This window comes from Bombus huntii, chromosome 17 (assembly GCF_024542735.1).
Source record: "Bombus huntii isolate Logan2020A chromosome 17, iyBomHunt1.1, whole genome shotgun sequence".
Taxonomy (NCBI): domain Eukaryota; kingdom Metazoa; phylum Arthropoda; class Insecta; order Hymenoptera; family Apidae; genus Bombus; species Bombus huntii.
This window is the reverse complement of record NC_066254.1, coordinates 5,005,925-5,022,070: the sequence shown is the minus strand read 5'-3', so window position 1 is coordinate 5,022,070 and position 16,146 is coordinate 5,005,925. Positions and strand designations below refer to the sequence as shown.

At 29.3% G+C, this 16,146-nt stretch overlaps 4 protein-coding genes and 2 long non-coding RNA genes across 7 annotated transcripts; 4 read left to right on the top strand and 2 right to left on the bottom strand.

Annotated features, from left to right (window-relative positions):
- Positions 1-134: 134 nt before the first annotated feature.
- On the top strand, positions 135-3,356 carry LOC126875075 (dynein axonemal assembly factor 5). Its single transcript, XM_050637740.1, has 6 exons — positions 135-1,023; positions 1,089-1,325; positions 1,386-1,581; positions 1,662-1,968; positions 2,038-2,962; positions 3,052-3,356. Exons 1-6 carry the CDS (start codon positions 321-323, stop codon positions 3,186-3,188), a joined length of 2,505 nt encoding a protein of 834 aa, XP_050493697.1. The 5' UTR covers positions 135-320; the 3' UTR covers positions 3,189-3,356.
- Positions 3,357-3,613: 257 nt separating this feature from the next.
- Positions 3,614-5,554, top strand: LOC126875102 (rho GDP-dissociation inhibitor 2). Its single transcript, XM_050637828.1, has 4 exons — positions 3,614-3,883; positions 4,480-4,668; positions 4,750-4,974; positions 5,213-5,554. The coding sequence occupies exons 2-4, from the start codon at positions 4,485-4,487 to the stop codon at positions 5,410-5,412; spliced, it is 609 nt and encodes a 202-aa protein (XP_050493785.1). The 5' UTR covers positions 3,614-3,883; positions 4,480-4,484; the 3' UTR covers positions 5,413-5,554.
- A 2,012-nt stretch (positions 5,555-7,566) lies between these two features.
- On the top strand, positions 7,567-9,740 carry LOC126875112 (uncharacterized). The gene is made up of 2 exons (XR_007693247.1): positions 7,567-9,102; positions 9,133-9,740. It is a non-coding gene; the product is annotated as an uncharacterized LOC126875112 (long non-coding RNA).
- Positions 8,198-12,785, bottom strand: LOC126875076 (RNA-binding protein spenito). Its single transcript, XM_050637741.1, has 2 exons — positions 12,521-12,785; positions 8,198-12,279 (listed from the first exon to the last, which is right to left on the bottom strand). Exons 1-2 carry the CDS (start codon positions 12,640-12,642, stop codon positions 10,089-10,091), a joined length of 2,313 nt encoding a protein of 770 aa, XP_050493698.1. The 5' UTR covers positions 12,643-12,785; the 3' UTR covers positions 8,198-10,088.
- A 312-nt stretch (positions 12,786-13,097) lies between these two features.
- LOC126875114 (uncharacterized) lies at positions 13,098-14,433 on the top strand. Its single transcript, XR_007693249.1, has 2 exons — positions 13,098-13,367; positions 13,446-14,433. It is a non-coding gene; the product is annotated as an uncharacterized LOC126875114 (long non-coding RNA).
- LOC126875104 (ubiquitin-conjugating enzyme E2 T-like) lies at positions 14,290-15,527 on the bottom strand. 2 transcript variants are annotated; one of them, XM_050637831.1, is made up of 2 exons: positions 15,177-15,527; positions 14,290-14,945 (listed from the first exon to the last, which is right to left on the bottom strand). In XM_050637831.1, exon 2 carries the CDS (start codon positions 14,873-14,875, stop codon positions 14,408-14,410), a length of 468 nt encoding a protein of 155 aa, XP_050493788.1. In that variant the 5' UTR covers positions 14,876-14,945; positions 15,177-15,527; the 3' UTR covers positions 14,290-14,407. The 2 variants fall into 2 exon arrangements, with proteins under 2 accessions (XP_050493788.1, XP_050493787.1); XM_050637830.1 differs by having other exon boundaries at positions 15,354-15,527.
- Positions 15,528-16,146: the final 619 nt, after the last annotated feature.

Here is a 16,146-nt window from a genome sequence, read left to right as displayed (position 1 = left end):
TGTATATATTTTGACTTAGAAAATTTGTACTACTGCTCACCTAACAAACAATAACTACATTTGAAGATGTGGGGATCATAAATATACGTATTACGCTAATATATGAAATAATAATATAAATTTAACAGAAAATAGAATAACACTTTTTCTTTCCTTTAACTAATTTGAATGCAATTATTATATACATAATTGGTGAACACATTCGAATTAAAACAAATGGATCAATAAAAATGTTGCTATGACAATAGATCAACTATAGCTTCAAAATCCGCAGCTTCTAAATTGTTTGAAATTTTAAAAATATTTTAAGCTTTGTCAGAATGTCTGTGGAAACTGCAAATAATGAATTTACTAGAATTTGTGTTATGTTACAATCGGAAGTAAAAAAGCGACGGATACAAGGTTTGAAGGAAGTTTTCACATTGTTAGAATTACAGCAATCTGAGAATGAAACCGTAAAATTATGGGATATTATAAATAAATATCTGTTGAGAATTTTAAATGATTCTGTAGAAGAATGTCGTGATCGAACACTGGAGATTATCAAGTTATTTATAATTAATTTAGCACCGAATGATAAGTATATTATGTATTTACTCCCAATTTTATCCAAAAGATTAGGTTCTTCTGAGCAAATAGAGACTTCAGAAGAAGTTCGACTGAAGTGTATTACGTTATTAAAAATAATAGTACTGAAATACGAAAACTTATTAGCATTATACATTGATGATTTAACAAAAATCTTAGTACAAAGTCTAGCAGACAATTATCCACTTGTTAAAAGAGAAAGCTGTGATTGTGTATCTGAATTTGCAAAGAATTTGTCAAGATATTTCTACGCACAATCGCAAAACTTTGTAAAACCAATTCTAAATAACTTTACACACCAACATCATAGAATTAGAATCGCTTCTGTTAAAACAATAGGAGATTTAATCCAATATGGAAATAGTAAATCTATAGAAGAAGTAGCTACACCAATGGCAGAAAGGTTGTTTGATCAGAATGGTCTTGTTAGAAAAGGTATTTCATTATTTTTATTCTTCATTTAAACAAATTGTATTTAATATCATTGTACTGTTTCATAGCTGTAATAGAAGTAGCAGGTTATTGGCATCTAAACCTAAAAGATCGATATAACTGGTGGCATAAAATTCTTCCACTACTATTAACGGGTCTACATGATGAATTAGAAGAAATTAGACAAAAAGCTGGCAACTTTTGGGATGCTGCGGGACAATTGTATGTAGAAGAAAACCAGAATGATGAAAAATTGAAAAACAAACTGGATTTTCTTACCAAAGATCGTCATCATTACCCTAATGGTATGTTTAGTTAACAAATTGCTATAAAATATTATTTATGTCGTTATAAATCTCTTGCAGTTATTAGACCAAACTTAGGATGCCGTGTAATAGCACAACAATGCTTCAGTAAATTGATAAATGGAATTTGTTTGGAATTAGGAGATTGGATTGCAGACATACGAGTACGATCTGCACAATTACTTTGTGTATTTATTTTAAACATAGAAGAAGATATAATACAGCATATTGGAAAACTCTTGCCTCCTATGTATCGGTAAATGTATTAGTATTAAAATATGCATTATCAAATTAATCTTTAACTAATCATACTGTTGACTAATAATTATTTATTAGAGCTTGTAATGATGAAGATAACAGAGTTGTAGAAAATGTAGAAAGAGCTGCAGAATATTTAGGATATTTTGTATCTCCAAAAATCTATTGTCATTTGATAATCCCTACTATTGAAGACACTCCATCTGTAGGTCATTTAAAAGTATTTTCTGCAGTTTTAAAAGGCAGTGAACAGTGTATGCTTCTTCCATTATTGGAAGATATTGGAAAATTCTTACAACAATCGCGTATCTGTCAAAGTAAAAAAGGAGCATATCAAAAAGAAATACTTTCTTGTTGTTCTTCTTTACTTTTAGTATGCAAAATGGTTTGTTTTATAAATATCTACATCATTAATTTTATTATTTCTTGCGCTAATATATTAAACAAATTTTAGGATTGCAAACTTATATCAAAGGAATTATTTATAATAATATTCACTGTTTTGTCTATGACACAAGAAAACTTGATAAATTTGAAAGCACAAGAATTACTAAGTATACTTGCTAGCATTAATTCACTTGATAATGTTGAAGAGTTATATCATAAATACATTGGCGAATTATTTTCAACATTTTCTGACTATAAATCATGGTCAATTCATGATCCAGAATCTCAAATTTTTTGTGCATGTTTAACTTATGCTAAGCAAATTTTTGCTTATAATATGAACATTATTTTACCAGTTTTAAAACAAACTCTGACGAATGATGCAGATCCTGAATTGAGACTGAAACATTTTATTTTATTATCAGAATATTTTAATCAAGGATCTTCAAATGAGATTATGGATATGAAATTTTCTAGTCAATTTTTGAAAGATTGTATACTTCCTGGATTGATTTGGACAGCAGGAAGAACTGCTGAAGCTATACGTACTGCTGCAGTAACTTGTTTATGTTCGTTTTTAAATAAATATGAAAAAGACTCTGTTATGGAGAGAATTACAAATCATGGCGAAGAAAATATTTGTTTAATATTTGATCAAATAATTCCTGTTTTAATTAGTCTTGCAGATGATAATTCTAAAACAAGTAGATTTTATTCTTTGCAAGCTATGTATTTAATAATGTGTATCCGGAAGCAGTTTGATCACCTCGCGGAAGAATACATACATAAAATATATCCAATACTTTTGAAAAGACTTGATGACGGATGTGATGATGTTAGAGTAATATCATTAGAAGCTCTAACAGAAGTTTGGAGCGCAATACCTAAGGATTATGACATACAGTTTAATAAAGGACATATAGATACTTTGTATACCACAATTATAATATATTTGGATGATCCAGACAGCAAATTTCAAAATATTGCATTAGGTAATAACGTTTAAATTAAGAGTGCATTTTAATATAATATTTATGTAAATTGTAATATAATTGTCATATATAAAGTACTTATCTTTTAGATAAATTAAAGGAATTAGCCAAAGTGCATCCAGAATTATTATATCAGAAACTTCAGAAATGTAAGACAAATTTTAGAAATCGAAAGGATATGGAAACATTAATAGAACACTGTCAATTTATTTTAACCAATAAATAAAATTGATGACCGTCAATTTCTATTAACCAATGAGTAAAATTGATAGTTATTATGTACGAGTAATATTCTATTCAGTGACAATATTTCTTGTATAATGTATATGTATATTTATTGTAAACAAAAATTAATTAATTTATTCAAAATAAATTTCATAAGCAGAATTTAAAATATCGTCTCATTTCAAGGTTATCTTAATTTCTGGCAATTTTTTTTAACAATTAACGTGAAAATATAACAACTGTTTGATACAAATACCCACAAAGAATCTACTTCTCTATTTTTTTCAATAAATTAATGTCTAAAAATGAATAAGTATATATAAAAACGTGGGAAGACGATCTATAGATTTAAAGAATATACGGACATACACAATTTAGGAAATTTGTAATATATTTAAATGACCAAGAGATTAAAATAAACATACATATTAACTAAATCGAAAGATCTCATAAGATGATAATATAAATAAACTATTCCTTTTTGGACAAGAAATAATACAGGAACCTATGCAAGGAAAAGTTAACCTTAAAAAAGTATTAAAACAGGAAGTACCCGCCCTTTTGAAGTCGCCATATTGTCCATGTCTTCCGCTTTCAGAGGCGAATCACAAAGGGGTGGCAAACAGGATTAAGAAATTGCCAATAATTCTGTCCAAGTTTTCATTTCAAGCTTCATCTTATTATTTTATAATTGTGGTAAGCGTACTATTTGAACATTATATTTCTTCTAGTTGGAAAGTACTTTTTATGAATTTTTTTTTCGTTCGTAAGTCTGTTCAAACATTTTTTATCTTTCTGTCACTTTCTTATCTCAATAATTCACACATTTATTTTATAATCGAATAATTACTTAATATTTCTTAGTAATATAAAAATATTGAAGAAATACATAACATGAATAATTTGTACTGATTTTTTGATTTGAATCATCTAAAAATATTCTGTAGAAGCATATCTATATGGTTATATCTGTACGTCATAAATATATATCTGCACTGATGTTCGAATTTCAAAAATTGGTTAATGATTAAATGCAATGTTACGTTTATTGCTGTTAGAAGTATCAGATTCATTACCGATCAATTATTAAACAAGATTAGTAACCAACTTTTCCATTATTCTTATAATCCAGTAACCGCTTAGCCTGTGAAGTTCTGTTGTCAAATAAGTGAAATATTTATCAGGATCCGTATTGTAAAATTTCTCATAAAATACTTGGAATATTCTCATGTGACATATAATATTTAAGTTTATAGTATTTAAGCTATTAATAAAATATGTTTTTGTCACAGTAAACATGTCAGAACCTAATACCGATCACATTGACTCCGTAGAAGAAGAATTAGAAGTGGAATCTAACTACAAACCCCCACCAGAAAAAACAATAGAACAAATCCTAGAGACAGATAAAGAAGATGAAAGTTTACGCAAATATAAAGAAACTCTTTTGGGAGAAGCAAAGTCTGGAGGTGTTGTTGTAGGTGCGCATTTCATTAAATATTTAAAATAAATTACCTAAAAGAGAAGATAAATAAAAGGTGTGATGCTCTAAAATTTTATAGATCCAAATGATCCCAGGAAAGTAATAGTAAAGAAGTTAGCGCTGTGCGTAGCAGATCGGCCAGATATGGAATTAGATTTAACAGGTGACCTTTCTCAGTTAAAGAAACAGACATTTGTAATAAAAGAAGGTGTTAGCTACAGAATCAGGATTGACTTTATTGTTCAACGTGAAATTGTGCATGGCCTAAAATATGTTCAAAAAACTTATCGTCTTGGAATGCCAGGTAAAATTTTCATTAAAGATAGAATATTAGTTATATCTTAACTTTCTTTTTTATTGCTAACTTAAAATTTTTAATTATGTCTAATTTAAATTACTAAATTAATATTAAACCATTATATTTCATTTTTGTTCAATGCTTTCTGCTTTAGGTGTCACAGGTATTTTTAAAACAAAGTATTGACAGTACCGTGTGTATGGCTTAACATGTTTAATATTCATTTGCCTTGTTATCCTTTCAGTGGATAAGATGATGCATATGGTGGGTTCTTATCCTCCAAAAACGGAAATTCAATCATATACAACACCGACGGAGGATGCACCAGCTGGAGTAATGGCACGTGGTTCTTATAGTGTAAGCTCTTTGTTTACTGATGATGACAAACACGAACACCTAAAGTGGGAATGGTCATTTGAAATTAAGAAAGACTGGAAAGAGTAAGCTCCCTTTTATAATGGGAAGCCCTACAACGATCGCAATTAAAATAAAAATGCCAAAAGGGACTCTAATTTTTATAGATATTCAGTCATACTGCGATGCCATAACTGTATTTTTTAAGTAATAAGAGAAAGAGTAACATTGATATTTATTTAGATACTTTTCCTAAATCGTAAACCTTAAAAGTGAACAATTGAGTACATGAATATATGCATACATAAACGCACATACTAAGATATGTATATGTGTATATATATTTACATAAACATATGTATATGTATGTATACACATACATAGTGAATCACGTAGGTACTATTTTATAATCATTTAAATTGTGTATATCAGTCAGTATTTAATTGCCTTTATATTGCGGTTATTCATATATTCCTCTTAATTTTTCCAATTAAGATCAGTGTAAGATTCTTTAGTATTATATTGTTAACACATTTTGCTAAAGTTTACTGTCTTGATTCAAACCCCTCAATAGTATATTTTAACTAACGGTTGAATGACAAAAACATGCTATTATTTCAAATACTTTGTGTTTTAGTATTCAAAGCTTGGAAATATCTTAAAGTTCAAGAATATAAATATATATCAAATTAATATACACACATTATTAATGTAGAAAATTTAAATGGTGCGCTTCAAATATTTCTTTATGTCATATACATATATACATTATTACTTTTTATTATATCGTATTAGACTTAAATTGTTTTGAAATATGGAAAAATTTCCCACATAATATGACATTTTTATAGTCCTTCGTGCGTCAAATTTAAACTATTCATTAATTTTTTTGTTTTAATAAGATTTACAATATGAAATAATAATTGTTTTATAAAACAATTTTTTTTAGAAACAGTTTTATAATGTACATTAATAGAAATTGCAATATGTATTGCAATTGTAATTCCAAACTGCAATAAAAATAAAAATATAAATTGCTTCTCAGTTACAGCTTAGAAAAGGCAAGTTACAAGCAGAAATTATTTTTTTGCTGATTTTCTTTGCTGTGCATGATGTGTAATAGTGTATGCATTTAACGCGAGTCCCTATGTGTAGAACAATATCAAGTTTCAACTAGAGGGACTAAAAGTTTGTTATTAAAAAGTGTTATTTTAATATATTATTCATTTTTTTTCTACATTTTAGAAATAATAGTTTATTAGAATTGCTTCTCTACTTTATTCATTAAAAGTACCACGCTAATAATGTCACACAGCAGTAAAATATTAAAAAACAAATGAAAAACAAAACAATTTTAAAAGTTCAAAAGTTGATTCTATTTAAGAATGCACCGAAAATGTATTTAACACTGTTCGTGATTCTAAAGCTGGACACATGTTAACCTATAATTTTAAGGTTATACTACATATACAATAAAACCGTAACTAGCTGCAGTAAAAATAAATGTTAGTAAATTGTTTGCAATTATTATTTTATGCTCCGCTTTTGTTATATTTTTACTATATTCAATTAATATATATTTTATTTAAATAAAGCATGGCAAAAGATATTTTGTTATAATAAACTAATGTGATGGTTTTATGATGTTAAATATTTAGAATGTCCATAAATGTATAGATCGTAACATCTTTCGATTAATATTTTATAAATATTTGAAAAATAAAAATTTTGATTCATTTACAATGACCATGTAACATTTTTGTATTGAAAAATAATTATGTTTTGTCTATAAGTGCGAGAATGTAATAAATATACATGTTAGTAAAAAATAATCGTCCTTGCAATTATGTATTTTGTGAAGTAATCTAATATCAGATTTTCTAAATGTAACTTTCCATGTACCAAAAACAGGTTTTCTTAATTAATGCTAGTTTTATGTATAAAAATAAAAGGTCATTGATTTATTTATATTCTATTTTGTTAACTATGTATATGTAACTTCTTTTGAGTTGATAATCATATAACCTAAGATAAAATAATCTAACTGATTTTTTTATACATATATATACATGTGTAATATGTTTATAAATATTGACTTCAATCTTCAATAATTATGGTTAGTTTTTGGAAATAAAAAATCGAGCAAAGTTTAATTATAAACTATAGTAGCAAATATAATGAAAGCAATGAAATTTTACGATTTTAGTATATCATAAATCAATCCGTGAAATGTAAATTTCTTACTACTATGAATCAATTTTTACTTCCACCATTAGATGGTACTATACTAATATTTTTGCCTGAATGATAGGTGAGAGGTTATTGCGTATAATTTATTTTATGTGTCTCATCAGTATTAAAAGAATTGCACTTTGAAGTATTTGCCAATTTAAATAATTTATTTGTATAATGTATCAAATACATTGGAGTAAAGATGAATTCTTCTATCCTTCTATCCTTTCGTTGTGGTTGTTCTGAAACAAATCTTTCTTTAATGTTAATGGATTTTTTTTTACAAAATTTCTGAATTTAAAATTTAAAAAGGAACACTTTGAAACGACACCGACCGAATTTTTCACTTTTACATTTGGCACGACTGTTTTTATTTTATTCGAGACATGGAAATGCTATTCTTTCCTTCAATGCTTGTTACTTTTTGAAAATTAGGAGAACCGAAAATGGCCACAGACCACAGACAACACTAATTACACAATTGGTCTAAGCAAGATGAGAAAGATCTTCTTGACAAAACAAAGAAAATCACACCACCAAATTCACGATCAACTTCACGAGAAAACTTGTGTTCAACCCATACGACCAAGTTAAGTCACAGCATGCATCTCCCTTTCTTTTTTTTCTTTTCTCTCTCTCTCTCTTTTTCTCTTTCGTTTTTTTTTTTTTTTTTTTTTTTTTTAAAGCAATATAATTAAAACTTTCCTACGTAATGATTGTTTTCTTTTGATACCACTGAAACTAACTAAGTATTTCTTCTTGTAAAATTTTCATTCCCTATTAAATAGGTTGTTACATCTTTAAATGCCACTGAAATTATTAATGCATTCTTCCCGTTAAAAATCATTTACATTTCTAATGCAACAATCTTTACTTTCATTTGACGCCACTGAAACTTTGGTAGGTAAAGTAGGAATAATGAACGCATTGACTCAGCGTAATAGTCATCTATTTGTTGTTCCGACACTATAGTATTATTGAACCACTGCACCTTTGGTTGCGCCATGCTATAACGCACTTTTAAAATAGTACTTTAAAAGAGCGTCACAGTGTTGGTCGCCAAGCACAAACACTTGGATTATTATTATTTTTTTTTTTTTTTTTTACATTTCACTGTACACGTTCTGCTTTTTTTCTTCTATGCTTTTCAAATATTCATCACCAAACACTGTCTTTTTAGATTCTGTCCTGTTTCACTGGAAGAAAAGCACATAGAGCTATTTAGGGATACTGTCCTTTCACTTTCATTAAGTTCACTTTTCAAAACACGTTCGCACAATTCACTTACATAAGTGTTGGATGTATATATCACACGGATAATTCTACATAGTCATAAAATGCAGCTTTACAATTAACTAGACTTAATTACTGTATCAAATATAGCTTCAACCAGACCTTTCATATTTCACCTTTATCTTCATTAAGATTCGTATTGTAAAAGAAGATTCATCATGAAATTTTGAAAACAAAATATTTTTTAAAAGATTTCGCTTGAATATGAAAGAACTGTATGTGTGTGTGTGTGTGTGTGTGTGTGTGTGTGTGTGTGTGTGTGTGCGCGCGCGCGCGCGTGTGTAGATGTGTGTGTGTGTGTATATATATATATATATATGCGCAGATTATACGATTATAATACAAATTAAATCTATGTCTCTTACGAATTATTTATGATAATTAAAATAACTTAATTAAGCGTTTCCTCAAAACTTAATGAACTCTGAATTGCTTTAATGTTAAACGCTATGAATACTTTTCTAAATAAAAAGAAAAATTAAGAGTATATATATATACGTAATAGCTGAAAATATTGTAATAAAAATTAATCAATATATTTGATTGAAAATTAAAATAACATTCTGTATAGAATTGTTACCATTATTATTACTTTAATATTGTTATTAATATAACTTAAATTTTCCTTGCAATTCAGATTCATAATAATTTCATTTCTTTTTATGCATATACAGGCTTGTACGTCTAGTAACCTTTCGATGTCCCTAAACATTCATAATTAAAAGAAAAAGAGTACGAAAGGAATTGTTTACATTGATCTAATTGATCTAATATTTTCTTATAATGTAATAGATATCTGAATTTATATTTTGAAATTTCTTTCACAATCCAAACTATCGTATGTATCATTTTACATAACATTTATTAATAAAATTACTTATTTAAAAAATTTATATCATGTATGTTTACTCTGAATATTTTTGATACTTTGTTTCAATACCTTTTGTTTAAGCTTTTCTTCTCCCTCATTTTTTTTTTTTTTTTTTTTAATACAAAATTTCAATCTATATTATATAATGTACAATTTTTAACAAATATTTTTTGTCGATGCAAATATGATGATTTATGAGAACAGAGATCATAAGACAGATTCATATTATAAATTTTCTAAAATTTTGCACATTTCAAATATAAAGTATTTCTTTAAAAGACTGTAACTCATTTTTAATATGAGAAATGGTACTAAACACTCCAGCCAGTATATACATGTATCCATTCTAGTTTGTGATCATCGAGGAAACTTAAGCACTACCCCCCTTAACAACGACGATTACCAGATGATCCTCCTTAAGTCCCTCTTCACTGAGGCTTGGACAGGTTCGTTTTAATAGTTCTGTAGAGAATGTACAAGGTGGAAATGCATAAAGCACCCCAGTTCCCTCTGTATCTTTGTTAAGCAATGAAATGACACCAGCTGCTTCCTTTTGTTTTAAATATGATACTAAGTTGCGCAAGGGCCTGGTTTGAACATTAGCATCATCTGTAGATATAACTGTACTTGAACCAGCCAGTCCTAGGAAAATAGCATGTGAACTAGAAGTTTGAATTCTCTTTGACACATCATCTAATTTTGGTTGATCTAAACGTAATCTTTGTGTAATTCTCAACATATGTTTTCCATCTTCATCTTTCATCAAGGCCTCGATTATTTCTGTGTCACCATCAGTTAAATGGAACTTAGCTGGAAATAGAGAATTCTTTAAGATTAGTGCTCCTTGCCATATTGCTATTGATTTCCTCGCCACTTCAGGCAATGTTCGAGAAGTAGACAGCATTCCACTACGAGTATTCTCTGAATCGGAATCAGAGTCAATTTGCCTTCTGCGAGGAGATCTTGATCTTGATCTATCTACACCAGGTTCTCTCGATAAAGATCGACGTAAGCTTCTTGGTGTTTCATACTCTAATTCTGGAGGCGGTCTGCGGCTAGACCAATCGGCTTCTTCTCTCATGTAATTTTCTGGATAAGTCCCGCGATAACCCCCTCTTCCTCCACCCCTTCTTTCATGCCAAGGTGCAGATCCCCTACCTCGGAATCCTCTTGGTCCATAACCAAAATCACTATCTGGCCCGTAAGGATCGTAAGGAGGTTCATAATCTACTGGTCTTGGTCTAAACTCTCCACTTTCTTCTGGGTAGGGTCTTGGTTTATATCCAAATCCAGGAGTCACATCTGCAAAATCGACTCTCAGCCTCCTATCTGGACCACCTAGAGGAAATCCTCTCATTTCTTTTACAGCAGCCTGTGCTGCATCAATTGAATCATATAAGATATAAGCATTACTATCGCCTTTGATATAATCAATCTTTTTTATTGCCCCAAATCGATCAAATTCTCTTTCTAGCTGTGGTACAGAAGTCCATGGTCCTAAACCACCAACCCAAATTCTTGTGGTAGGTGTAGCTTTCCCATATCCAATTTTACATTGGAATTTTCCTATATATTGTCCAGAGAGTTCAACTTTACATCTATGTGCCATATCCAATGTCTGAAATCTGACAAAAGCATAAGCATTTCCTGTACCTGGCGGAGGTCTTTTAATATCAATATCATCAACAATTCCATATTTACTAAAGATACGTCTTAATTCGTCTTCTGTAATGTTGATCTCTAAGTTCCCTGCGAAAAGTGTTCTTGTCGCTAGTGGGTCATCTTCTGGAGAAACATGATGTAAATAATTGGGAAATTTATCTTTTTTATTCTCCACGCGTTCAAATCCATGAACTGGATGTCGAATCATCATATGCCTTGGAGGACCATAATGGTGAGGTGGACCAGGATGAACATGGGGTGGGCCATGATGAATTGGTGGTCGAACAAATTCATGATGAGGAGGAGGGATTGCTTCACGCCTCATTTCTCTGTGCGGTGGAGGCAAACCAACTGGAGGTCCATAAACTCTTTCGTATCTTTCTAAAGGTCTATGTCTATCTGTTGGACCAGGACTTCTGGCATAGTATCTTTCATAATCAGGGGGCGTGATCGATCTTGGACGACGGTAGGTATCAGGTCTTTCATAAACTGGTTCAACAAGTGCTACCTTGTCATACATAATGATTCTTGGTTTTGCATGCTTTGCATCTCTAGCATCTTCTGAACTTCTGAAGCAAACATATGCGACACGTTCATCTAATTCATGAGAAATTCTAATAGAAAAATCTCCGAACTTCTTATATTCTCTATAAAGAGTATCTTTTATCACTTCGTCACTTGCTTTTGGGTGAATTGAACTGATACAAAGCACTTTATAACTATATGGACGCTCTGGTGGTAATTCTCTGGGTGCTCTTAAATAATCATCTCTATGGGAGCTTGATTCTACGTAACGAGCATGAGAGGAGGCACGCGTTGGAGGACTGGGACTTCTTGCACCTCTACTACGTCGACGAATTCTTTCAGGAGTTATTCGCTCATCACTGGAATCATCATATCTGCAAATTAATTAAAACAGTTCTATTATAACTGAAATACTTTTTATTATATCATAAAAAACAAAAAATTTCAACGATTTATTATATACATATGTACTTGTTACCTCTAGGTAATGTTATAAACCATCTCTAAGTCTATATATCTAAGTATCTATTCTAGTAAAGAAATATAAAGTAAAATAATACACACTTCGTATAAATTTGTAAAAATAGAGTTTAGTATATTATGAAAAATTTTTACCGTCCCATCGATGATCTACTTCTCTTGACGCGCGGAGGAGTGTCACGACTAGAGCTTCTTTTCATATTGTTGCGGATTTTAACCGTGATCTTATGTCGATCGTCACGCGGAATCCCAATCATCAACGCTGTTTAACACGGCAGAGCCGAACAAATGGCGAAGGAAAAACAAAGGAACAATAATTACACAAAGATTACTCGGCTTGAATCAAGCCGTCATTCACGAAGTCTTTATCCTCCTCAATGAGCACAAAATGGCGACTTTCCTCTTTCCTTACTTAACTTCCGGAATTTCCTAGTAAGCTAAAAGGAATTCCATAGAAATTTAATCAAATATTTAAGCTCTGCATTTCTTCAAATCTCTTAATCTCTTTTAACTCGGTTTATTCTTTCCAAATTATATTTGTTTTGATTTCTCTCTCTCTCTCTCTCTCTCTCTCCCTCTCTTTCTCTGTTTCTATATATATATATATATATATATATATACACACACATATATATGCTACTACTTGCATGTAAAAACTATTGATTCGCAAATTGATGTGCAAGTAGTACGTTTCCGTCGACGAAACGAGATGATCCGCTCAACATGTATTGAAGAAACAGCTACGCGCTTTTCTTTCTAGAGGGCATTCCAAACATATCAGTAGTTTTACTATTTCACGAGAGAGTGCATTCTATAAGAAATTTGATTGGTTGTATAAAATATGGAATAGATAATTTTATTTTTTTCTATTCTATTTTATTTTGGAAATAAGTAGAAATAAATGAATTCAAATCGCGTATCTATATCGTTATAAAGATGTTATAGTTTCGAATTTGAAAAAAGATTTTTACTCGTTTAAGGGGTAATTCTTTTTCATAAATGTTAATGCTATAAGTAGTAAGTAATTTATTGCATTATCCGTACATTTGAATGTTTTCAGGTACAATATATAACACATTTTAATGCGCTATAAATAAAAAAAAGATTAATAAAATATATGATATAATTGTTTTACATTCTAAGTAAATATATTTTGACGCAATTGTCCTTAAAAATATGTGAAAGGTGCGAGATTATTTAAGGTCGTTTGATAATAATTACTGACAGTATGAAAATATTGTGCATCAATTCATCTATATATTATTGCTAATTCTGTATAGGTTTTATATGAATCTAATCTGACTTAGTTTTGCTAAGATTATTATTGAATTATTAAAGACTTCCGAATAAGAAATATTCTTAAGCATTTTGTTTTCATTTTGGAACTTTGCAAATAGAAAGTTCTGTAAGAATGATTCGTAAACTATGATCTATTAATTGTAAAGGGTGTATAAAAATTATGCGTAAAGATCACCATTGGAAGATGAGGTGCATCGATCGGCACATCATTAAGAAATGTTATTGCATTTTAAAAAAATATAGTTTACATGGTTTACATCTCCCCTTCTAAAGAAAAGCTAATAACATCAAATAGTACCTCCTTCAGTTCCATTCAATATTTGTTTGAAAAGTTTTTCTATACAGTGATGGACGAAATACAATGAAAAGAAAAAGATTTTACCTTAAAATTCAAGCTGCAGGACAATTTTTCACTGAACGTTTCTTACAAATGTCCACCGACCTGAAGTTGTATCGATCTTTATACATAATATTTATACATTCTGTGTATATTTATAAAAGGTTTGGAAAAACCCAACATAAAAGTTTTCAAGAAAATGTAGAAGATGACATGACAAATAAGGGAATTGTATTAAATATATGAGAAGTACATAAAGAAAACAAGGTCAATTTCTTACGCCTTTATAAAAAGAGAAAGGTAATAAATATATTATATACATTTGTAACACACTTGAATTACTTAAAAAATGGAAATAGGTATCGATTAATTATAGTTATGATTAATTATAACAGTTTATTTTTTCTTTCTATCATAAACTGTTGTACTTTTCTGTCGAACTCTTGTCTGTTAAATTTATATTCTTGCGCTATGTCTGGCATTAAAGGATCATCAGGGTTTGGATTTCCCAATAGACATTTTACAGCATCCAGAAGATTTTTTATTCCGATAGTTGGATTCCAGTTACCTTTTGGTGGCATGTTTAAAAGATCCATACAAATTCGGCCATTATTATCAATATTTGGATGATAAATAGGTGTTTGAAATGTAATCCTTGGAGGTTCAAATGGATATTGTTCAGAAATATCTATGGACAATTGAAAAACGTGTCCACTATATGGACTTCCAATTGGTCCAATAATTGTTGCAACAAGGTTTTCAAAATTTTCAGACCGTGGATAACAAGAAATACCTTCGACAGGATTTTGACTAAGTTTTTCAAATTCACGTTTTAATCTGATAGATTTCTGCATTATGCCACCATTAATAGGAATAAGCAGATCTCTGAATGTAAGTTAAACAATAAGCTAAATATAATTTAATCTAAACAAACAAAAGAGACAATATAACATTAATTTGAAATAAAACTATTATTATATAATTGTTGTCTATTTATAATTGTAATACGTAAATATTACACAAATAGAATTTTCAATTGTCGAATGACCTTTTCGTTTCTTGTATTGATAGTATTATTATAATTAATCGACAATGCTTCCCTTCTTTTTTCAAAATTACATTTCTCTGAATAACGAATAAATTAATTGTATGTACCTGAATCAATTATTGTTTGTACCTTTTGCCCAATTTTTTATCATTACTTCGTTATTTTATATATTGACTTAATACATTCTGTTTGCACATACTCTTTACCCGTTCAAGTTAAATTCAAATTTTATCTTCCGATTGCTTTAGATATAATTATATCGTACTAATTTTTCATAAAGTTACCTGTTAATGTAACATAACTTTTGCTTAAAAATTATGAACGTTGAATTGTTTTCAAACTAGTTGTAAATAGATGTATCTTTCAAATATTGCGAGTACTTGGTCTAACAGATCCAGCTGGAAAAGGTAAATAAAATTACGTAGTCAAAATCTAGGGGAAAATCTGAGATGTTATAAAATAGTACATATATATTTTCCCGAAGATTAGGTGGAAAGTGAAATGTCGAAAATATAGCTGTGTCGTTTAATTAAATATACTTATACCGTTTAGCAGATTTTTTTCAGTGATATAAAATATCCCTAAAAATTATTATTCACTAGCGACTATTAAGCAATATTTGGAGTGTTTACAAATTAATTTTTATTCACGTGTATATTCAATTTTTGAATTGAATATATATATATATATATAAATGGATATTGCATTAAATTAAACCTTCTTTAAATACGAAATACGGTGATAGCATCACTTGTCAGTATGTATAGGGAATTCGGTTTTGATGTTATAACGGATGTGTAGATGGAACGTAAATAATGTTTGTTTAGAGAAAGTGATTTGAATCTATACATCATTTCTTTAATAATTACGTATGGATAATGTATAAATATTATGTAATTGTGGATATTTATAATATCATATATGCATATTCAAAGTAACAGAAGAAATATATATATATATATATATATATATATATAGAGAGAGAGAGAGAGAGAGAGAGAGAGAGAGAGAGAGATTTGACAAAATATTTAAGGGGTTCGTCTATAAGTACCAGGTAGAGTAAGACGAAAATAAAAA